Source organism: Chroicocephalus ridibundus, chromosome 7, assembly GCF_963924245.1.
Source record: "Chroicocephalus ridibundus chromosome 7, bChrRid1.1, whole genome shotgun sequence".
Lineage (NCBI taxonomy): Eukaryota > Metazoa > Chordata > Aves > Charadriiformes > Laridae > Chroicocephalus > Chroicocephalus ridibundus.
In genome coordinates this window covers 6,060,120-6,085,737 of record NC_086290.1, presented here as the reverse complement: position 1 = coordinate 6,085,737, position 25,618 = coordinate 6,060,120, and the positions used below count along the sequence as shown (strand labels likewise).

The following is a 25,618-nucleotide window of genomic DNA, read 5'->3' as shown; positions in this document are numbered from 1 at the left end:
AAAAATAATAGAAATCTAGGATGCCAGATTTGTATACAGAGAAATCTGTGAGTGCCCTCCTCACATTTGCTCTCATGCCACTTTGATCTAATGAAATGCAATATGCATACAAAATATGCAAAGACTCTTTAAAAAAAAAAAAAGTGCAAGTGTAAAGTTGAATCCCATCTACAGTGTTTAATACTTATATCCCAAACCCTTACATTGCTCTGTCAAAATATAGATCAGCAAGGTGACATTTCACCGCGCAACTTCAGGGCTCTCGTTATGGTTAAAGTTCAGTAGTACAAAAAGACAGAACTGTTCCTTTTCTTGACATTTTACAATGGAAGATGCGTATTGATGCCTGAGACACGAGATATTGCTAACGTTTGGGCACTCATGAGGCTACCTGTATGTCTCCATGGTAGGGAGTTCAAGCATTTTAAAATGATGCAAACATTACTGGATGCCCAAATTTTTATTACTTACTGTTCCACCACATTTAAAACTAAAGGCAAGACTGGCAGAGCACCTTTGGTGTTTCCTAGATTAGGTAAAATGGCAAGTGTTCCCAGCAGTGCTCAATATGGAACTGAATTAATGTACTCTGTACAAAGACTACTTATTGTCCACCAGAGATCAGGCAGTTTAACTCCGTCCTGTGTTCTTTCAGAAGCCTCTCTGCAAAATGTAGATCCCATCCTCATCCCTTTCAGGGCAACCGTCAATACTTTGAAAATAGCTGGAATCAGAAATAATCTCTTTCTAAAGAATCTCCCAAAAGTCTTCATCTCTGATCTCCAAATTCATAAAACTGCGTGTATGACCTCAAATTACACTTTTTCATATTATCTTAGCTCCCACTTTCCCAACTAAGTTTTACCTGTATTAGCAATATTCCCCCATTTTTCTCCTGTCTCACTTTTGATTTATACTACTGTCACCAAGAATATTAATGAATTCTCTCATAATACTTCACTTACTTAAAATTCAATAATTTGAGATGAGGTTCACACAATAACTGTTTTTTTTTTTTGACTAAAAATTTTAAACTTAGATTATCTCAAACTTCACTATAGTTTAAAATTCAGAAAACACCTTATAAATTAAAATATATCAGGCAGATATTCTAAATAAATTACCCTATTATATTCAGTAATTTATTCAATAATAAAATATTTTATTTTATCACTGAATTACAATGAAATACATATTCTTTTGTTCTAGCCACATTTGGAGAATAACATGCAAAAAGATACCAGGCAGTCTAAAAGCTGGTTAAACATGCTTAAAATTTAACATACCTTGCTGCGCTGCTTTATCGTACACTTTCATATGTACAACACCTGAAGTTTTGTTTCGCAGGACAGTTGGGTTTCTTCCATCTTTTTTGTTACAGGTACCGATCTGAGCTAAGTTCTGGTCTGCCCACCAAAGCTTCTTATCTGTCAAATTTTCAAGTTATAAAAATTAAGAGGATCACTACCAAATTATATATGTTTGCAACCTAAGGCGGGAAAGAGCTTTTGAGGTTAATTCTCAGATCAATTTAAAGGAAAGTTGCTCAAAGAATAAATAATGTAATTTTTTTTTATTTTAAAAACAGAAATTTTGGATTTATAAATTTTTTTTTTCTCTTTAGGTGATAGGTTTTCGCACATTTTTAAGTGGAAAAACTGAATTCCCAATTCAGAAAATTACAAAACCTTATTCACAGATCATAAACTACTGCCACACTGGGATTGTTCTCAAACTTTGCTCTATCTGTTCATTATATACATAGAAATGACAAGGACTCCAGTTCCAGGTTTTCATTGCTTGATTTCAATGTTTGAATTAATAAGTATGACAGTTATCATAAAAATCACTAAGGATCTTGTTACTGTCTTAAAGAAATTATTAAAATTACCAACTTACATCAATAAAAATTTTTTCCATCATAATTTACATAAGATTTTAAAAGAATAGAAAAAAACATGAGATCTGCTATGCACATAAAACTTCAAACCATCCTTCTCCACACCTGCAGAATACTTGAATCACAGGACCGGTCAAAAAATTACGACAGAATTCTCACTTGCTGCACAATTGCAGTATGTGAACATATTTTTCAAGGGTGGGATTTCAGGTGGCTTGGTCATAAAGATTTCACTTAAATTCAGCCAGGATTCTAAGTGATATGAGGATAGAAATGCTAAGCTTGGTCACATTGCCGTGGCCATATTGGTTACTCTGGATGGTAAATTTTCATTAAAAAAGAGACAGAAATGTCAGTATTAATGTAAAGATAAACTTCATAACAATTTAAACAACAATGTACAAAGACAAGCAATTTTAAAGACATTTCAAGAAACTGAAAGGTATACATGAGATCTTTATTCTCTACTTCACTCACGTCACTTCAGGAAAATGTTATTTTTGATGCCCCATTAACGTAATTTAAATATCAACATTAGAGATTGCTTTAGTTTTGTTCAGAAATATACAACACGTATCAGTCTTATTTATCAGTTTGTCATTTTGAGACTTTGACTCATTACCTGCTGGAATTAATGAGTCTCTTCAGTTAAAGAGCTTGATAGTCTTTTATTCATCTAATGAAAGCTAGTAAGATGCCGCCATGTCAATTGTTTACAATTTTGTAAGGTAATAATCTTTACTACTTTTCTTTAAATCTGTATTGGGGTGGTATTCCTACCAAGTTTTGAATATTTCATGTTTCATACCATCACTTGATATTGTACAAATGGGCTATAAAATAAGTCACAAAAACCACAAAGCTAAAAGGAAAAAGCAAGGACGACCTATCAGGAAACACAGCAAGAAGAAATAAAGCAAACAGAAGAAAAGAATATTAAATATACTTTTTTTGAAAGCCTTCCCAGCACTTCTCATAGAAAATCTGTATTCCCTATTGCTAAGGCTTGGAAGACAGAATAGGTTAAAACGAGGGGAAAGCAGAAGAAATCTACAAACGCCTTTCACTCTCTTGGTATTTCATTCTGCGCATATAAAAGGCCACATTTATTAGCTTTACTGTAGCTCTGAAGGATGACATCAAGATCATTGAACTGCTTTTTACACCAGCTACTTCCTGTCAGTGTTTGGATGAAGACACCAGGGTGACGATGGAAAAGCTCTATGGTATGGCACTGCTACTTGTAATGGCCATATTGTCAGGGACCAGAGTCGAGTGTCACGAACCGGAGGTGCCCAAGGACTGCTCACCCTTATGCCATATCTGAGACTATCACTACTTAAGAATCAGGGTACCGCAATCAGCCACAACATGCTTTTGTGACTTGCCAAGACTGAAAAAACCCCAACCTTTAAATGTCATAGAATCACCTAGGTTGGAAGGGACCTTTCAGATCATCTAGTCCAACCATTGTCATTGAACACTCAAGGTGGAGTCATTTGCTTAATGCTAACTAACATATTCTACAAAAATAACTTCCATGAGGTACATGGCGATGGTTCAGTTTAGAGGCAACTAAAGAATACGCTGATATTGCAAGAGCGGTTTTCTGAAAGGCAAGCAAACTTTTGTCAGATGCCAAAGAATAAGCACAGTAATGATGCTCACTGTCTAATTTTAACAGACTAAACACTAGACACTTGAGAACTTAAACTTGCTTCCAAAACAAGAACTCAGCTAACTTATTGCGACTGAATGTCACAGTGAAGAGCTCCTTACCTAACCAAAGCAAAGTCCTTCAGCTGTTTTTCCCCTTATAATATAATAGTTGCGTGTTTATCATAATTAATTTCAGCCAGCTTGTTCCCATTATTCATCAGTCTCAATGGTTGCTGGAAGCAAAGCAAATCAGTCCTTTCCTGTCTGGGTGAGACTGAAACACAGAGCATACCGAACATACAGAAAACGCTTAGCCAATGCTAACTCTTAATGACATCCTTCTGTCATTGATAAAAGCATTATTTCAGCGAAGAACTTCCTGATGGTTCTAGCTGTAGACAAACAAATTCAATGCCAAGCACTGCCAGCTATTTCTATCAAGTATAATGGGAACAACACCATCCCGTATTCTATTTTTCACAGTAGAGGAATAAGATACTTCTCCTAGAAAAACAATGTACAGAGCTAGCACAACCTTTGTCAAAATACAGATTTCCTTTTGAAGTGAAACTGAGAACACGCATATGCCATGCTTCCTTGACAAACTCAAAAGCCACCCCATACAAAATCTTGTCTGACCGAGCCCCATCATACTGCGAAAGTGCGGAATGATTGACTGGTTGAATCCCTTCGGTTTGCTGGCAGGCAGATGGCCACGCAGCACATGTGCTGGCCGGCACCTTGCTTCATGTGAGGCTCCAGAGCGGCAACAGCCTGTGCTTTGTTTTGACACAGAGAAGATGGGGAACAGAGTGGAGAGAAAAAAGGGAAATTTAAGGAACATGTGAAGAAAACTAGGTATTCTGATAGCAAATTGTGGAACTGTGAATGGGGACAGGCTCTACAAATTCTTGCAGTAGAGACATCTGTTGTGCAGAGGAGAAACTGGAGGGAGGTCTTAGGGTGAAAGAAGACGTGGGGTATTGCGCTCGAGGTATTATGGAGAGAAGGTTATAGAGAGAAGCTGAAGTAACGGTATTACTACGATGCAGGAGACCTGAAAGCAGTCTTCACCAGTTCTACTTTTGCAGCAACAACTGCTGATTTGAGGCTACTTCCATGGAAAACTCTCAATTAAAATGCCTAGTTACATATGGAAATTCTACTGACTTTACTCTAGGGAAGAAAATTCATTTTCACAAGTGAAGAAAATTGCTTGTAATGATAAAAAACATTTTTCATTAAAAACAAATTATAATCAATAACTAAGAAATCATGGAAAAAAAAAAAAAAGAAAATCAGCCTGTACTGCCCAATGCATCAGAATATATTTTTGAACAGCTTTGATATCAAACTCAAACTTCAGTGAACTAATGGGCAAACACTGACACAGAAACCACAGCCAGTCCTCTGATTTCAAGCCTTTAACACAGTCCTCACTCTCTCTAGAGTAGAGACAGATGTATGATGGGATGGCCTCAGTGTTCCAGGTGCACAAATAAGTTTCCCAGTTGTTAACACACTTCACAGTGCCTCGTTTCTCGTTTTCCTTGAATGCCAGAACACCCTACCTCAGTCCTTAAGACTTAAGCCCTTAAATCCCAAGATCTAAACAGAACGATGACCTCCTCCTGGCTCATTGTGGGTTATCCATTCCTCCTGGCTTAGTCAACTCAATCACCTTAGTGACTGGCCAACGCTCTGTAGCTTGCTACTTCACTATGGATTTTTAAGTTACAAATATAAAATTACACTTCTGAGGATTTCTCCTATATTCCTATATTATAAAGAAAGTCAAGCTATTTTGTTAGAAAAATTTAATCAATCAAATAAAATGTAGTTCTGGTACTAGCCTTCTAGGAAGTCTCAGTAAAGAAACAAGGTTTCATTGGCTCATCTCTGTTCTATTCTCTCAGTTAACAGAGCAGTATAAGAATAAGTGCAAGCAAGTCCCTCCTGCTCTCAGTCTTTTGGAAAAGTAACTATTTTAAACAAACTGAATTAGCTAACATTTTAATATCATGTTACCTCAGACCTAGCTTTGACCAACCAGTCTTAAGGGCAACACAACGTAGTTTTGGTGCGGATGTTAAATTTAACCATGGAAGGAAAAACAACAGAAAAAGGAAAAGAAATCATAGCAGCAATTTGATCTCAACTTTTTCTTCAATTTGTCACATGTATTTTCAAACTGGAACAATATAAATGGCTATATAGAGGCAGTAGCACATGCTTAGGTTACTAAGAAACTATTGCTTTGCAGTGAGTTAATGTGTCACTCATGACTACATTTAAAGTATTAATTACTGTGAAATATAATCTCACAGCAATGTTCTACATGAATAAAAAAGTATGAACAATTCCCTTTTTTCTCTAAATAGTTATGTATCTTCTATACATCTTAAATGAAATAATCAAATGGGGCAAGTCTGTATAATTGCAAGTTTAACATCATCAGCATTTTCATTTCAGACAGAAAAAAATATTACTGTAGATGAACCGTAAGTAAAACCCTAGATCAAAAAAACCTTAAACTTCAGGAACACTGCCTTTCCAACAGATGTTGTATATTAGCTGAATTTCTAGTTCATTTTCTTTTCAGTTAAATTAATTGTTGCCTATGCTGTAGTTTTAATATTTCAATAACTGATTTATAGAGCCAGCCAGTTGAGTGTTTCGTGATGAAAGCTGCAGATTTGAAAAATAATTTCCATTGCAGTAACTGTAAAGAGTTACTGCACAAAAGAAAATAAACTCTGAAAATATCAAGGAAAAAAAAAGCATTTACTGAGTAGTCTTCACAGGTATATGATGAGACAACAATCTATACAACAAAAATATTCTGAATATAAAGACTTGGAGACACAAATAGAACTCTCCAGTGAAATCTGTGTAAAATATAAAGGAAATCTATCATCCTATGCACCTAAAGGTGGCAGAATTAACTGAGTGAAACGATCATCCTGTGATATCAATCTGCTAAATTAATAGTAGCTTGCATCTGATTATGCTTTTTATCAGACAATCCTTAGAACAAGGAATTCCTGTGCTCAATTTTGATGGTGTGAATTATAACAGAAAGACAAACGTGAGAAAAGAATATAAAGGTGACTATGTGGCATAATCCATTAGTGAAATCATGGGAATTCGCCTTCTTTTTCTTTTTTCTGTGAGATTATGACCCACAATTATGAATTATATATTCTAAAGGTTTAGGATAACTTTTTCAAAGAAAATACTGTATGTGAAGAAGTGATTTCATTCTTCAAATCACCCATTTCATCATGAATCAGAATGGCCCATCAAACAATTCTGGTAATGACTGCTGTCTTGTGCATAGCATAATGCAACTTAACATTTCACATGTCCAAACTCATCCATAAATTTAGAGGAAGGAAGCAAAACACATACAGTTTTGGTGTTTTGCATCACTTCAAAGCAGCAATCAAAAACTTTGAGGCATTTCTTTAGTATTTAGTGCAAAAATTCATGCTTGGCTATGGTTCCAACAGTTCCCAAAACTGCAATCTGCTGACCCGCCTGTCTCTTTAGGGAAGGGAAATAAACAAAACCCCCAAATTACCAACTTTCCATATTCTTTTACTGACAGATGAAGGCATGGCGTGTGCTTAAATCAAGAAGTTCAATAACCAACAATTACCTACACCACAAATAGTCTTCTTTCTCCCCTTTAATACTGGTATAGAGCAAAACTATTTCTACAAAACCAACCGAATGTCCCATCATGTGGCTCTTTTGCTTACTGAGCTACTAAATGAGACTATTGCTACTTTTAACATACAGTTAACAGTATCTAGACAATTTCCATCAATGGTGTCAGGCATGTCAGGTAATGAAGTTCTTCTTTCACTCCCTTCACAACACCAGAAACCGAAATCATCACAGCATAAACTCGTTACAAGTCCTTGAAGTACTTGACTGTGAATACAGAGGTAGTTTCCTATGCCGCCTATACGATCAAAAAGAACAAATCACTAGTGAATACTCAAAATGCACTTCATAATGACTCTTTTAACTTCCTCTTCCATCCTTGTTAAGATGGCACCTGCACAAACATTTAATTAAAAATATAGCTTACAAAAATCTTACTGAACTAGTATTTGTTCTTCTGTTACATGGAGGCTTTGTATGGTGTACTACAAGTTTTAGAAAGATATATGGATACAGTATGGAGAGTTCAATGAGAAACACAACCTGAAAATTTAAGTAAGGTGAAGCTCATGCAAATCCTGACAATTCAGGTATATTAACCAAAAAAAAAGAAAAAAAGCCCCACAAAAAAGCCCCACCCAAAAAAAACCCCAAACACAAAAACAATCCCAAACAAAAACCAAACAAAATGAAAACCAAACCAAAAAACCAGCCCACAAATTCTGAAGTACAGGTATCTTGAGGACAAACCTCTTATGAATACATGCCACAAACCATGAAACGGTCACAGCTGGCCAGTTATGCCCAAAGACCTAAAGAACACAGGTTTTAATTGTTCAGAAACTGCTGGGTGGCCAATATATGCCACAACACAGCCTCACGCCGAAAAACCCCAACATGTCACACTGCTATTTTTGACCACAATTCCAAGGAGAATTTTAGACTATTTCTCTCAGTAGATAACTCATCTGTGATTTCTAATATTAGGATGAACTAATCCATTTCTATATTCATTTTAAAATATACTAGGTGATTTTACAAAATGACGTGACTGTAGCGTAAAGAAAACTTACTTTCACAACCTGGGGAAGAAATAACACTATCTGAAACCTTTAAATATCTACCTGAAGGTAAATCATTTTTCCTCGATTATGCTAACAAGAGTGTTGTTCGATCACTAATTACAATCTTGTTGCTGAAACTGGGTTATAATATACATTAAAATTGTTGTATTTATCCATTTTGTTGGGTAATTAGCATTAAGCGCAGCAACATATTGGGAAACAGCAATTTCAAATGCCCCAAATTGCTACACTAGCATTGTGGACAGTCCTTCGGAGATTTCAGGCAGTACTCTGAATGCAAATTTTGATGGGCCATTAGTTTTCATTAATGGTGGTTTGAGTATTTATGGAAGACAACTATGTACTGTACTTAGAACTGGGCAAATTGCCTAGATATATTTCATATATTAATGCTAATATAATGAATGGTGTTACGGCAATTAGAAGACTGATGACTTGGAAAATTAAGGTGTATGTATTTGAAGTTTCGTGATCTAAGCAGCCCCCTTCACTTCGCAATTATTACATCCAGCAAAGTCAAAGCTCCCACCATTTGAGTTACTAGAAGTGCTAATTTTGAAACTTTATTGAGAATAAAACAAAAATCAAATAACCAATATATTATTTAGCCACATGATGAAAGGAAATGGCATCACGACTATATTTTGGTAATATGAACCCACATTTTCTGTCTAAAATGAAATATTGCCATTGTTACTGTCTATTTTGATTTTTTGAAAATACACCTTGATGGCAGTATTCTATACAGTTTGTGTTCAAAAGACATTGTTCTAATATCTACACTCCCATCGAAAACCTCATTATATGCCTGATTTTGTTGTATTGCCGATTGTATTTTTTTTTCCTGAATTTCAACAGAAATAGCACTTATACACAGATTCATTCACTTCATGAAGTTAATCTATTTTATACTAGTAAACAACAACTAGAAAATGGTATTACTTAGCATCACGGAATATTTCCTTTGAGATTTTTTAAAAAAAAATCACCAGTGCACAACAAATTACATCCTCACTATATACAACCTACATCATATTGCTGTATTGTAGTCAAAGTAGCTGAATATTTTGTGATTTTGTGTAAACCATTTTTATGTGAGGACCTCATACAGAATCCAATCAATACCTCCACCAAAACTGCTGACAGGAGCCTTCAATACCTTTTTCTTCTCAGCGACAAACGTACAATAACTAATCAATACTTTTCTGGCAGTGCTTAGTTTATGACTCAGAGCCACATGTCATTCAAGAAAGAATACACCAGTTTGGAAATACATCAGATGTTGCTGCAAATTCCTTTGTAATACAAATCTTGTAATAGAATGGCTCTGCTCACCAATCCAGAAATATATCTAGTTCTCACCACGAAGGTAAATTTACAACCAGTTTCAGTTGCAGTCAAGGAATCATTTTCATTAAGTATCTTGGAAGGCAGGAATGGGACTTCATGCAGAATGCCAAATACTTCTATATAATTTGATTACATGCAGACACTGGCTACCAGGAAAACTGCTAAAATCAGATGCTTCAAATGATATATTAAACTCAAACCTGAACACAAATATAGGAAGCATTTTCTTAATGTTGAAAAGAGTATTTCTCTACCCTAAAAGAAAATCAGCCGTTCTGTCACATGGAACACCCTGAGTTTCAAAAACAGTGGCTGTATTTGTTATCAATTTGTAAATGGCATCAGTAATGGGTGTTGAAAATTATGCATGGCATAGGGTGCTGCGAATTAGACAAGCTTTTAAAAGACCAGAAGAAAATTCAGAGGTTTTTGAACAAAATAAAATGAACAGTTATCATAGTAGCAGAAGAAAACTACCGTTGACCAAATGCAAGACAATAAACAGTGGGAGGTACTAAGCAAAGTACTCACGGGCAATTTTGAATGGTAATCTAACTAAAAATGACTGATGTTGCATTCACTGACTTTTCAGGCAGTGAATGTGTATTTGAAGAAAAACTGAGAGAAAAACTGAGTAGAAAACCAAATGTGACTTCATCATGGATTTATAGCAACATCTTTGTAATACCAAATGGCAAGAGTAAAAATAAATTTCTGTAGGCATGAAAAAATAGTGATTTTGTACATATTCAAATGTTTTATTTTCAAATGGAATATAATTTTCATCCCATCTATATCATGCTCAAAAAGAGGTAGCAAAAGCAGGCACCAAAAGACTAGAAATTTTGGAGCTCAGCATATGAAAAAAGAAAGTTGACTGACACTACTGAGTACAGAATCAATAAATTAAAGAACCAAAACACAGAAAGATGTAAATTGTATAACTTGTTTCCATTTCCCTCAAGGATAAACCTGAGAGTTGCTTTGGCACCAACTTGTTTGCTGACGTTATCATTACCTTCTATACGCTTCCACTAAAGGATGTGATTGTAGGAAAATGTTAAACAGAGTCCGGAAAGGACTAAACAACAGTAAACACCTGAAAGAGTAGTGCTAACTTCCAAACGGTTTACAACAGCTAAACTGCAACACTAAAGTAGAGGGACTGAACACAATGAAGTACAAACAATGAGGAGACTGAGGAGTAGTACTAGAAGGAAGTGGCATTTGGCACTGCCTGGTGAAGCTCTGAACTACTCCATAAACTATATTAAAAAGCAAAACAAAACTTTACTAACTTAGCTAGTGTTATTTACAGAGTTCGTATCACAGAACATAGCCAAGGAGTGCCTAACTGCTTCTCCTTTCTTTTCCCATTTTGAAATTAACAGCATCAAAGATGTGGATAATACGGAGATATAAGAACAGCACAGAAGTTACCAAAGCAAGAACGAAGTCAGTCTTCGGCCAAGCCTCTGTCAGTCATTAGTTCTGAAAAATCTTCTGGAACATAAACTCTAAGATACAGCACAAAACACAGAAAACTAACAGATCTTCTGACAGTTTCCAGTGCAAAAGGCTGCCCAGCCAAAGAATGGAAGACACTAGCTCCTCATGCAGACTATTGGATTATCCCCAGGTGTCTCTAGGAGCTTGTGCTTTCTGATAAGGAGACTCTGAGGGCTGGGAAAGATGCTAGTAAGGAGATGCTTTACAAACGGTGAAAAAAAATTTCAGAAGCAAGAAGGACTGAGGTGCTAGAAGAGATCACTGCTAGAATAAATTTATTAGAAATTCAGCAATTTTTCTGACAATCGCTTCTCCCCTAGTGCACCTGCCCTTGGCGGGGGGGCACGGGTCATAGGAACCGGGGCTATCTCGGATCACATTACTTCGTCCCCTCAATCCACTGAGGTTCCCTCCACCGTTTCCTTGTTTTAGCTCTTCAGCCTGTTATGGTTTGAATACCCCACAACAATTTATTATCATTTAGGCAATTATTCTATCACTCAGTGACCCCTCCCCACCTTGGAAGGGAAATCGGGAAAACAAAGGGAAACCCAAGAGCTGAAATATAAACAGATTAAATAGAATAAGACTAAATAATTAACATTAATAATACTAAAGAGCCAGTATTGATCCTGATACCAATATAAAATATACAAGGATTATACTGAGCCCATTCTATCAGCAGGAAGCTGCACGCTTGCGGACAGCAAATGTGGGACACTGCGAGCACTATGGCTTCAGAAGGAAGAGAAGGGCTCAGGCATCCGACACCAAGGCAAAAAGTTCTCAGGATCGCAGCCATCACAGAAGAGAAAAAATCCTCAGCAAACTTTGAAATTTACATCAAATGTGACATTCGTGGTATGAAATAATCCTGTTGGCCAGCTCGGGTCAAGTGCCCGGGTCTCGCTCCTCCTCATCCCTGCACCTGGTGAGCTCGAAAACACTGAGACCTTGAAACCTGCATACCATAGCTGGCTATAAACTACATATTTTCACAAATTCAGACACTAGAGTCTTCTAGAAATGCAGTTTTCCCTAGCAATAGAAGAGACCTTGCTGAAAACTAAAATTACTGAAAGAGAAATTAATCCAGTGTTGCTCAAACCAGGACACAGATCAATAGAAGTTCTGATGATCAACAACAATTGACCCATGTATGACCTGGTGAGAATACTGTACAAGGGGAGTCTCAAAATACCCGACTCCATCTCCTCTTTCTGCTCCAGTGGAAACATAACCCAACAATACAACACGATCATATACTTAAAATAAAGAAACAAAAAATATCATCTCTCCAAAATGCTGCTTTTACTTGAGGAGACACTAAATGTGAAAGACAGAAAAATGAAAAGACATCAGAAGCCAATAGGACTCCATAGCACTGAGTGGAACCCAAATGCCACAAAACAGTTAAGAATTTGTGCGCAGATATCATATCTGTTTTCAGTCACTGATGAATTTAAGTGGTAAAAAAAGTTAGCTTCGTATATACACAGAGAAGAAACATTCCAGCTCATCTTGGATTTTACGCATTTACTATGTTTTTAGATAAAATAAGCCAAAATGACACAATAAACATTGGAATTCCTACTAAACTTGCAGGCAAAAAGATCAACCGGGGTACTAAATTTTCCTCACACTACTGTATTAAATCTTACATTAGAATAAATTTTTTCATTCTTCTTTATTTATATATTATTAGTTATGATGATTTATCAATTAAAGATCTCTTATATTGCTTCGTATCACATTGGATTTTCCATTCTCACCCATTTTAGATGCACGAAAGCCTGACTTAAGCTGATGTAAAGCCACCAGCACTTCAGGAAAATAAATGGCATTTATGTTGCTACAATATGTTCCACAATATAAAAACATACAGGAAAAATGAATACAGAAACTTTTCATGTTTTTCAATCAGCACATACAGTACTGTTTATAAAACTGTATTTACTTGCACTTTTCTCCAACAGATTTATATACGGAATCACACTGCAATGTCGTATTGCAGTTTATAGCTCCAAAAGACAAAACCCAAAAGCAAAACAAACAGAAAACCCCAAACACATTGTAAGTTTTGTTTATCAATTTTGAGTAGGAAGAATTGTCATCACCCATAAAAACAAAGCATCCCAAACTAGGAATATTAGATGTATACATATGTTTAAAAACTACACAGAAAGTCTCGCACCTCCACATCTGCAAAAATTCAACTACTTTCATGCAAACAAGCATGAAACACTCTTCTTTCAGTGATAGCTATAAACTCTTTGTTCAATATCCCAGATGGATCATCACTGTTGTAGCTTCTCTGATTCACAGATGAAGGCTTGATGCCACAGGCGTCTCAGCGACAGTATGGCCAAACACTCTTTACAATATCTCATATTAAAGACTTCCAATAGCTCCTTCAAGAAAGTTCATCTATTCGTTCTATTTCTAGGCACAATCAAATCAAGGAAAGACAATTTTTCTGAATTAACATTCATGACTCCTTCTGACACAAAACTTGCTTTTGTTTATGAATGCATATATAAAAGCATTCCCTCTCCGACAGATTTTGACAGCATTTGGAGTTCAATACTAGCCAAATATGTGTATAATAAAACTGTTGTAGCAGTTACTACTTTAAAATATGACTTAATTTACACCATGTGCATAAAACCTTTGGAGTTCATTTAGCATAACTGTCACAAGCACACCAACTATATGTACATTATGTAATTAATCAATCAAATAAAATATAAAAAGACTCTGGCAGTTGATGAGTCAACTATCCCAACAAAAGTCTACTTATCAACTGAATGTTTTTTGGAACATCTAAGATAAATGCAAATAATTTTTAATTGAACCAGAACAGAGGCAAGCAAAGCATTTGGAGGAAATGTGGAAAGCTCTAAAGCTATCTCTAGAATAATATAAACCACTAGTTCTCAGTCAGACTGGAATTTCTTAACACGCTGTACCCTAGCTCCAGCAAGGGCCAAGAGCTGAAGACACATATGAGAAACAGTCATTTCGAAGCAATATTCTCATAATATTCAGCCATCTGCAACTTAAAGGCTTCTTGATTTTTTTTTAGGAATTTTTCCTTATGTTACCATTCTTCTTTTGATATTTTGATAATTTATACGTTTTTAAACACTCTAAACATTTCTAATGTGCAGAGTATAAAAAACAGAACTTTTTTTTTTAACCGATTTAATAAATAGGATTTTAGAAAATCCAAACCATCAATCATCAACTCATAACCCAAAGAAGTCTTCACAAAGCACAAGATAATGCCACTAACTAGGGCTATCCTGAACTAAAATAGGACAAGAGGAAATGGCTTAAAGTTGTGCCAGGGGAGGTTTAGGACGGATATTAGGAAAAATTTCCTCACCGAAAGGATTCTCAAACATTTGAATAGGCTGCTCAGGGAAGTGGTAGAGTCACCATCCCTAGGGGTATTTAAAAGACAAGTAGATGTGGTGCTGAGGGACATGGTTTAGTGGTGGACTTGGCAGTGTTAGGTTGATGGCGGGACTAGATGATTTTAAAGGTCCATTCCAACCTAGATGATTCTATGATTTCTCTATTAGAAAAGTGAGCAGCAGAAGAAACAGGTCATAGATAATTCTCTGAAATAAACAGCATAACACACCTCCTTCCAACATGCTTTACAAGTAGCTACAGGTAATAAAAGTCATCAGTCGGTTACCTTCGTCCTGTGTATATGTATGCAAGACTATATTTAGAAACATATCCTTGTAATACAGATTGTAAACTGTCTGTTCAATGAAATATAAAAATGTTTTTCACAAACAAAACATTCTCATTATTGAATGTACTGTATGTATTATTTACATTAAAGGAACAATGGCTTCTCCAAGCTTTAGATATTTCATTATTAATTAGCTTCCAATAATTTAAAAACTAAGTTATTACCACTGGACTTACCCATAATAGTTAAAGCTGTGGCTTTTGTTAAGTCTTCTTTCATTGACTCCATTATTTCAAGATTACCACCATCCAAGTTACATCTATTTATGGTTCCATTTCCTGAACTGATCCAGTAAAGTTTGTTCTCCCCATAATCTATCGATAAACCTGTAATTAACACATATAACTTTAACTGTGGCTTGAATAGATAATATACACTTAGTGTTAAGCTGTTTTCATAATAAGAGTGTATTTAAGAAATATACACACACAATTATGTTATCTATCCCCTCAAACTTTGAAAAAAGCAATTGAGAAAACCAAACAAACTTGGCCATTCACAGTGAAAAAAACAGGCTTTTTAAAAGATTTCTGCCTTTTATTTCTCCCAACATCTGCAGAAATCAATCAGTGACTGACTGATGAAAGAATATTATCTGGCAATGAACAATTACTTGAATGAACTGAGGTCCTAAGCAAGGTCATTAACTGCTACTAAATGTGAACCAGAAACCATCATTTATGTTCTAAAATTATGAATACATAAAGCCTTCGAAAACAAGCTCCTTTTTGTGATTCAGAACTATAAAAAGCCTCTTCTCTCCCTGCACACGCAGCCCGCTGTTTAGAATGCTGAAATACCAAAAGCTAATACTAATATTAATAATTTAATATTTTATCAATAAATTTACAGTATTAATTTTAATTTCGCTTCATAGTGAACTGACCTCACAATCAGTTCTTTGGAGTTAGAAGCAAGAGAACTGTAGAAATAAAAATACTTGCAAAATAGCCTACTAAACAAACAAAGCATATAATTTCCTGGAAGTAAGAGCAAAGAACTAAGAGATAATGTATTTCAGACTTCTATAACCCTTTAAAAATGTTCAAATAATTGTATCAGGAGATTTTCCATCATGAAATACGCTTGGCTTGGTGACAATACATGCCATAATAATTTGCTTGGATACTAGACTTTTCCCAGAACTCATGTTAGGTGTCCAGCAGCAAGTTGCCAAAAAACACTGTATTTCAGTCCATAGGTCAACCTTGATATCGTACAGTACTTCTTCCATCCTGTAAACTGCTTCTCTGTGGAAAACCAGATCTATTTTCCCAGTCCTGACAGGAGACAGCAGGGGCATGTGCTGCAGTACTTACAGCTGGCATCGTGCCACTACTTCTTTACGCACATTTGACATAGTAGGCCAAAAGGTATCCACTTTCCAAGCTTTTCAAAATCAACTTTCCAGTTCCTTTAAAATTAATGATATTTTTTTTCCCCTCTCTGCAAGCATATCACCCAGAAGAAAAGCAACACACGCTCCAGAGAGGATAAGGATAAGGATACCAAGCGGTGCCTTCAGGAGAGATGGATCTTGCAGCGTCTCTCTGCACATACGTGTTCTCTTGCTTGTACAAAAAGCATTGCCCACAGCACAAAGACAGCGCCACAGGTGAGAGAAGCAGCACTTAGGCCTAGCACAGGAAACTTTCCTGGCAATATGGATGAGCCTTGCTCTGCGTTACAGAGGTAATATGGAAGTATAGACTCCAAGATAGACGGCACTTATTATTCCCTGTAACTCCTGACTGCTACCAGTCAGCTGCTCACCGATTTCACCTAGACGGATCTATTTATGGGGTTGCTGTGAATGCAATCTACACAGCCATTACAACGTTATCTTGTCAGGTTTTCTACTTCAGATATTAAACTGGTGTTTCTACACATGAGTATTCCAATAACACAGCAGCAACTGACAGAAATAACATTCCTATCCCCTTCTACCCAAGTCTACCACATTTTTCTTCCCAAAGTATTTTCCTGTTGTGTCATTACACCTGTTACCAACCTTTGTGAAAACATATTATTTCTTATGTAGGCAGAGCATGTTTATTTAGATTTTTTCAGGAATTGTCCTGTTTTTCCTAATGAAAATGGGTGACTTACTAACCATAAGCATAACAGACACTCTTGATGCATTCTAACGTGGGTGATTGGCTTACACCTTATGCCCCAGCTGCCAAAGTCAACCTTAGCATGTGGATTGTGAAATACTGCTCTCAGAGTATTCCGTTGAGTTTAAAAAAAAAATAAAATATTACCATGACTAAGGCCACAATGTTTTCACCTGCACTTTCCAATTTCCTTTCTCAAATTCCCAGAAATACGGTACTATTTAAATAGTATATCCCAAAGGTTATCCCAGCAATACACAGAGGTACCAAACTTAAAGCCATAGATGTAACAGGATCTTAGCTTCCACTGCCAGAAAATCAAGTTTGATGTTTTAATTTCCCGCATCTGTGAAGTTCAAGGGAATGACTCTTGATAGTATTTTTTTCATATACTTATTATTTAAATAATAAATGTTCCCATAACTTTATGTTTACCTGTGCAAATGTTCTCTAAAAACCAGAGGATGCTTAAGGGAACAGTGTGTTCCAAGAACATTAAAGATGGGATTGATTCTTACTACCTAAATCAATTAAATGTTGGACACTGTTATTACAGTTTAGATGAATAGGAACAGCATTTGGAATTTTTGTTCACATTTACCACCTTAGTGACTAAAGAAAGGATTTTTTAACTGTTTATGGCAGATTACATTTCAGGCGAAAAAACAGTGCTTAAAATTAAGAAACCCTTAGGTTTATTTCTCTGCTAAATGCACATACATACTTAGGAAATAACTGTTTTAAAACAAACAAAATACATTTAAGACTAAAACTTCAAGAGCCAGTCTCAAGAAGATTTTTTGTTCGCATCTGCAACCATTCTGTTTGTAGATTATGCTATATATTCAAAAGAAAGAACAAATTAGCAAGGGATATCCAAAAGTAGAGAATCAGCCAAGGAAATGAAACAAGAAGAGCTAAACAGCAAACAGGGCTGTACTATAATCACGAGCAAAATGAGAACTCTAAGTTTCTTCGTAAGGATTGAAATCTATAAATAAATAAATAAATACATACATAAAGGGGGGGGGGGGGGGGCGGACCAAAACCAAACCCAACCAACCCTTAAAAACAATCCAACGGATGAATGGTTTGTAGATTTAGAGTTTTATAACAAACAACTGCTTAGCTGAAAATAAGTTCAAGACACCAGTGATCAAATGATCTGCCTCATAACGTATAAAATTCAACACTAATTCTGAATCCCTAAGAATGCGTTTTAATGGGACTCCAGGGACTAGTTCCTTTTTCAACAGAGCTATACGGGAGACTTTTAGAACTGCAGAATGGACTAGCAAGTCATATCTAGTATGTACCAGTTCAGATAAAAAGAAGAGAAACAATCTGTCATCCTAAGATTATCAGTTTCCAAAATCTCCAAACTAAATACTCTTGGTGTTAAAACAAATTATTTTAATTGAAATAGTCTCCTTTTGCTAGAACTCCAACAGAAAAAAAGAATCCGTCAGGATACCTCAGGTCACAGACTGGAAAACTTTCGCTCGTTCTTCAAATTCTGAAATTATGTCCCAAGAAAACTAAAAAACCCCATCAGTTATCAGGACATCAATGTTAATAGGCCATATATTTGTCTTTTTGAGGAATTCCCCTGTGAACTCACTTATTAGATCATTCACCTTGCTCCTCAAATACTCAAAATGAGCACTGCATGAACTAGAATTTCACTTATGGAGAAAGACAGTTTCTCAGTTAGAAATGAAATATTAAATTAAGGTTTTAAGACTGCTACTCTCTGGCTCTTTAGCAGTGTTTTCTTGTTCTTACCATTAGCACGTCTTATGCTAATGGTAAGAATAACTTATCCATTAAAACAAGCATTTTGCATAAATTTGAACTTAGAGTTTGACATTGGAAATTTAATACTCACTTTATCTATAGTGTATCTGATCATTTTTCCTCAGACCTGCTTTCCTCAGAATCTGCTTTCATTTCCATCCTAACTGACAATTAAACTGAGCCAAGATGTATACCAATTAAAACGTTTCCAGCAATAAACAGGTCCAAGATTTATTTTCCTTTTACATACGTGCACGTATATATATACACATGCTCTTTACATACTACATATTCTAGACTTTACATACTTTGCAATTAAGCACGTCTTCAGACTGCCAAGAAGAGAAAAACAATTAAATCTCTATGGTCTCCTTTTTATGCAATAGGTCTCATTATTAAGCAATAAGAACCTTCAATCTGGAATATAACCTATTACAGGTAATTCTTATCAGATCTCAAAGGTGTTAAAAATTTATGTGATCCTACAGCAAGAAAACAAATTGTCTCACTTGCAACTCTGTGGTGAAGCAAAATAAACTTAGTCGAATTCATTCCTACATGGCTCACAGGAATGTTTAACGGCATGAATAGTCCATCTGGCACCAGTGAGACCGTACACATCCATGAAGAAAAACATCACAAAACCCACGTGGATTTGCTCATGCAGCCGTTGACAGTACTGATATACTTACATTTAAGAAAAAAAAAAAAAAAAAAAAAGGAGCACTTACCGTTCTACCATGTATTTGGCTCAGTGGCTTTACTGTTACTCAGAACAAACTCAATGACAGACAAAAGGACTGCAATTCTGCAATTTAGGACCTTGTGACCTATGATCACAGGGTATTCAGTGCAAAATTTTGCACACGGCCTTACTTCTTACTATTGTTTTAATATTATTGAATGTGTTTATGCTTCACTAATTTTAAGTGGGTTTACCACTCTTTTTTTCTCCAGATAAATAGATAACTGTCTCTTCAAGAGCATAGATAAAAAAAAAAATCAAATCAACAGTAAAAGAGTTACCAAATAACATCTGCAAAATCCTTTGAATTTAGGGTCTAAAATGCACGTCGTGTTCCTCTAATGTCATATTTATTGACTTATTTAACTAAGTCATTTTTGCTTCTGCTTGCTTAATGCATTCAGTTATAAAAACCCATAAATGCTTTAAAATGTAATCACTCTATTGATGCACCATTAATAAGGCAACAACAATTGACGTAACCACTTTAGCTCTCCAAAAAATGAAATTACAAAAAGAAAGAAGTCTGAGTCCAAAATAAATAAATAATACTTATAGAGAGAGCTTTTTTTTTCATAGAAGTGCCATAATTTATTATCAACTATATTAATTCTCAAATACTAAAACGGAGGTTAAGTCATTATATGAAACCTATGCTTCAACTGTTGCTCTTTTCTGTATGTGAAAAGTTATAAGCCAAACTATCTTTTGACCATGGAGCTGGTGAGGAAGGTTCTACATTTCCAGTCATCCTCTGACATATATCCATAACTTATTAAAATCCTGCTTTCTATGGTTTTTTTTAACCCATGATCTAAAGATTGAGAGCTACAGATGTGTTCTCCTTCACCTTCAATTTACACAACACCCTAGCAGTTAATAATACTATACTTAAACTCGCTACAGGAGATTTCAATTAGAATGGGCCAAAAATATCTTAAATTGTGAAACAGAAAAGGACATCCACGTTTTTCATGTCTTTATGCCTGTTCTTATCACTGTTATATAGGATATGAAAAAATCATGATATACTTAAATAGTATTTCAACATAACATCCATAATAAGGCACTAACAAATAAAAAAGAAACAGGAAAAAAGGTATTTACCAACAGGATCTTTTTGATTCTGAAAGAGTATTTTGCTGTTGCTGCCATCCATGTTTGCCATGTTAATTGTGTTTCCATCCGTCCAGTAGAGCTTACTGAAGAAGGAAATGAACATATTTATAACGTTGCTTTGTGTAGACAGTATTTTTAATGCATCGGTCTTGAAAATATTCATAAGTTTAGAAGCAGGCAAAATATACAACTGAGAGCTATATGATTTAATCAACAGTAAGCTTTGGTAGGGAAGCAGTACTCATTTAAGAAATTCTGAATAAAATCTTTCAAAGGCATGCATTTACTTTAAGTTTGAAAGAAAACAGAATGAGCAAACTCAAAACCTGAACTAAGAAGAAATGTTCTGAGTTTATTTAATAAACCAACAGACATCTTACCCCTTTACTGGGTGAACTGCAAGACACTGGGGTTTATCAATTCCATGGATGATTGAGGTTTTCAAGGAACCATCTAAGTGTGCCACGTTAATTTGCGTTTCATCAAATTCTGAGCTGATCCAATATAAATTACGTGATATCCAATCCACTGCAAGACCTCTGATACTCTGAATATCTGTAAAAAGTGAAAGTAGTTGTTCTTTTGATTATTTTTTTCTAGATCGTTCTCAGTCTTGGTGGAAAAAAACCCAACAATTTCTGCTACAGTTTGTTAACAATATTGTGCAATATTCCATTAAGATGTGTTTATAAACTAGTTGCCAAGAATTGGTAATCATTAATTTTCTTCTGGAGCCTCATACACTTACAATAAGAGCATGAAAACTGCACTGAAGATTCGGGAAATCCCCCATAAATACTTCTCAAAAAATTAGCATAAAATCAATTGTCCAAGAATAGTAATCAGACTAACGCTGAATTTTTGTAGTGTAATTTTCTAGTTAAGAAAACATCTATTACTCAGTGTCCTATTAAAAAGTGTGGTTTGTTGTGGTTTGGTTGCATTTTTTTGTTTTTTTTGAGGTGATGACGTAGAATGAGTTAGCCTCCATTAAGAGGTTCAATAATCATATTTAAGAAACAAAAGAATTACTCATAAGAGGAAGGTTCATACTTCTTTAGTTGAGAGTTATACTTTACACATAGAACCTTAAGTGGCTTTCTAAAAGAAAACTATGCTGACGTTTAAAAGCCTACTTCCTTCTTTAGCACCAAGAAGGCTCAATACAGAATACTGAAATTAAAACAGATACAGCACATAAGTACGGAAGTAGTTACATCACTGAAGATGTTTTTTGGTTTTATTTCTGAAGATTTTGAAGACTCCAGCTTACTCCCCTGCTTGCCTGGAAATGGCTAAACGTCTGTCAGCCAATGGGAAATAGTGAATGAATCATTTATTTTGCTTTGCTTGTACACGCAGTTTTGGCTTTTCCTATTAAACTGTCTTTATCTCAACCCATGAGCTTTCTCACTTTTACTCTTCTGATTCTCTTCCCCACCCCACTGTGGGGAGTGAGCGAGCAGCTGTGCGAGGGGTTAATCCACACCACCAGTGTTACCTGAGGTAGCAAAACGTGTGTAAGATATGATTTATTTGGCAGCTTCATCAGTGTCTTTGTATGCGGTAGCCTTCCTTAGCAAGACACTAATTTAAAAAATGTTAATATATATATTAATATATACTTGCCTTAAATAATGGGTATAAAATCATTGCTCAAGATCTAGACACCAACACGCTGCTCTCTCTTGGCATAGCTCACATTGGCCTGCATCTTTTTAGATGAGGAACCAGGCCAAGGGTGATTTAATGATTTCATTGCAGTTCATAGTTTGTACACTATCTCTTTGTCAACTTAATGTGGTTACTTCCACCGACAGGATTATTGTCATTGACAAACTAACATGGATGTGGCCGCAGACTGGCTCGCATATACCTAAGGTCAAACGGTGATTGGGCATTGGGCAGTTTGCCAGCTTTAGAGGATGTAACAGAGGATAGCAAATACATATCCTTGACCCATTTTAAACTGATCCCCTGCCTTTTTAGTTTGTTTTTTTTGGGTTGAAGGAACTAGAAAACAAGCATTTTATACTCTTAAAAAGATTAAAGTATGACTTTGGCATCTTTGTGACGCTGGCATAAGCCTTCATCCAAGGAGAATCCCACTAGTATGTGTTTACTAAGCTTCTTATAAGAAATATGAAAATATAACTGTAAACAAATGAGATCATTTTCACATAATAAGTACTCCTTATAACATTTTGATGTGCCAGAACATTATAATTTTGCAAATTTTACGTATAATAAGTTACATCTGGCACAACATACCCCCTACAAAAGCCCACCACAGAAGTTACCATAATAAAAAGAATATGAGAGAATGCAGGATAAACAGAAACATTCCCACATAGGAAGTTTCTTTAAGTTTCATTAAGTTTCTTGGCAAGTTTTGTGATTTTTCATTACATATTTTGCATAGTAAAACAATGGTTTTATTCCACTACCATTCAAAAAACTAACAAATCTTTCTCTTTTGAGCACCTCAATTCATGATGTAATGAAATGCTCTATGATGCACTCTAAATCTTGTTCTTGTTACTGGTACTGAAAAACGTCTCCCAATGTTATTAAAGTTGTCTTTGAGATAGCAGTGGAAAAATAAAGCTACCCACACAGAATTACTTTATCAATCTAGACAGTCAAGTAGGGATATTGCCATATTTATCCAATGATTTCCCAAAATACGCTAATACAGAACAAATTTCTTCTAAAGCGACACCTGGGGCAGAGCTTTAATTAATTTTCTGAAGTCCCAAATAATCAAATTTTCAGTTTTTTTTTTTTTATCTGTTCCCAAAAATTGGAAAAGATCTGATCTTACAAAAGTGAGTTACTTCTTTTCTCCTCTTCCCCTTCAAACATACATTTAATTGCTGAGGAACCAGAGTTTTCAAAATTTGCCTCCACGTAGTCCCTGTCAGACGGTTTTCCTATTTCCGAGCAGGCAGCTACATTATAAAATAGAAGAACACCACGTGCTGCCAGGAGAGGAACTGGCAGTGGTTGGAAAAAAACTACCAAACAAAACGCACCACTAGCGAGGACAACAAATGGCATCACTGTAGTACCAGAGTGACTGACGTAGGGTTGAAGCAATCAGGTATAGACTTTACACTCCGTTAAGTTTCTGTATTCAAAGTACAGAGCAAAAGTGTCAGAACAATGAAGGTGTTAACTGCAGAAAAAACAGCCAGTCATGATTTTCCATTTGCAATATTTTGTTTCCTTTTATTGCTGTAACCAACCTACCTATAATGAAAAAGCTCAGTAAAAAGGAAAACCTCAATTGTAGTATTTTAGGCAACTGAAGCACCAACGACAGAACAAACGTATACAGGATTCAAAGACACGTTATCAAAAGACTCCACTTTGTCATGGCAGCCAAGTACTGCAAGCAGCCTGATGGCAATCAGTTTGAATATGACACGTGTTGCAAGACGACAACAGGTAAATGCCTAACATCAGTAGCACCAAAATTACAAAGCCACCATAGCATGTATTTCACTGATGGTGCCCCAAAGCTGAAAGATCTACATGGACTAGAAAGAAAAAGTAACTCTGATGGAGCTAATTTCTTTGCTAGGTTGGCACAGAAAGCCAAAGGATGTAAAAAATCCACAACAAAATTTTCAATGCAAACCTACATCAGGATGCTGTTCTTTTTCTGCTTTTCATCTTTTTTCTTTCTACCATCCCCAGGAGACATTATTTCCATTGTTTCCTACACATTTCAATCTTGTATAACAGCAATGTTACAATTACATCCCAATTTATTTAAATAAAAATGAATTATGAATCAATAAAATGAACTAGAATCCTAAACAAAATTGTGCTTTCTTATTGTTTAGATCAATTATTCAGTACCAGTGAAAGATATACCTAAGAAGAACTTGCACACTCCTACTTTAGCATCCTTATAACACACATTTACCTATAATGAATTATTTTTACTGGAATGTTACGTTATTTACCTCTTGAAATAATTGTTTCTAAGCCAGTCCCATTAATGAAAGCACGCTTGATGGTCTGTGTTTTCACATCAGTCCAGTATAAGCGTTCCTCAACAGCATCAAAGTCTATGACCGTCACATCATCAATGTCAGGAACAGTGAAGGCTGTGATGAAGTTGAAGTATGGGTTTTCTATGTCCACCCCTCTAATTTCTGAACGCCTTGCATAAAGAAGAAATTTCTTCCTTTCTGTTAGAAAAAAGGAAAACATCACTCCTCATCCTGTTCACAACATCCTTAACAGAAGTCAGCCGTTCATCTGAGATCACTCTACAAATGTGTAAATAAAGTTTATACAAATGATTTAATATCTCCAGAAAATCTGCAGCCTAGTGACAACTGAGAAATAACATATGTTATGGAGGTGTAAAAATGGCAGGAAAAATATATTAATTCTGGACACAAGACAAGATGTAACCACACCACAAAAGTGAAATGGTCTTGTGCAAGTCTACAGAAAAAAAGTTAAATGCTATTTTAAACATTTTACCACACTTCTCCCAATCATAAAAATGCTATTTCGTTTGTACATCGTAACAGACATTAACATTTGGTATCTCAGGGAAACAGAGTATCACTTTACAGGGAAGTTTTGCAAACAACAAAACTCAGAAGGAATTGCACAACAGGTGTGTAAGCGGTGAAAAGTAAATAGGCGGAAGAAAAAGAACATATTAATTTTTCTAATTTAGAAACCCACTAATGAAAAAGGGCGATACATTAAAGGCAAAACAGAGCTTTTTTTTTTTTTTTTTTTTTTTAATATATCAACAGTGTAAATTATTGGAGTCAATTTCTGTGAATGAACAGTAAAGGTAGCTTCCCCCCCCCGATATCCTTTATACAACAAAATATTTTTTTTTTAATTTCCTAAATATTATTA

General features: G+C 35.4%; 1 protein-coding gene across 1 annotated transcript in view; it reads right to left on the bottom strand.

Annotated features, from left to right (window-relative positions):
• The window catches only part of LRP1B (LDL receptor related protein 1B), a 744,151-nt gene that overhangs the window by 194,386 nt on the left and 524,147 nt on the right, over nt 1–25,618 (bottom strand). The window contains exons 29-33 of the mRNA XM_063341107.1: nt 24,697–24,924; nt 21,103–21,277; nt 20,711–20,805; nt 15,121–15,270; nt 1,287–1,427 (exon numbers count right to left, since the gene is read on the bottom strand). Of these exons, the coding sequence (XP_063197177.1) occupies nt 1,287–1,427; nt 15,121–15,270; nt 20,711–20,805; nt 21,103–21,277; nt 24,697–24,924 (789 nt within the window). The remainder of the gene's footprint in view (nt 1–1,286; nt 1,428–15,120; nt 15,271–20,710; nt 20,806–21,102; nt 21,278–24,696; nt 24,925–25,618) is intronic.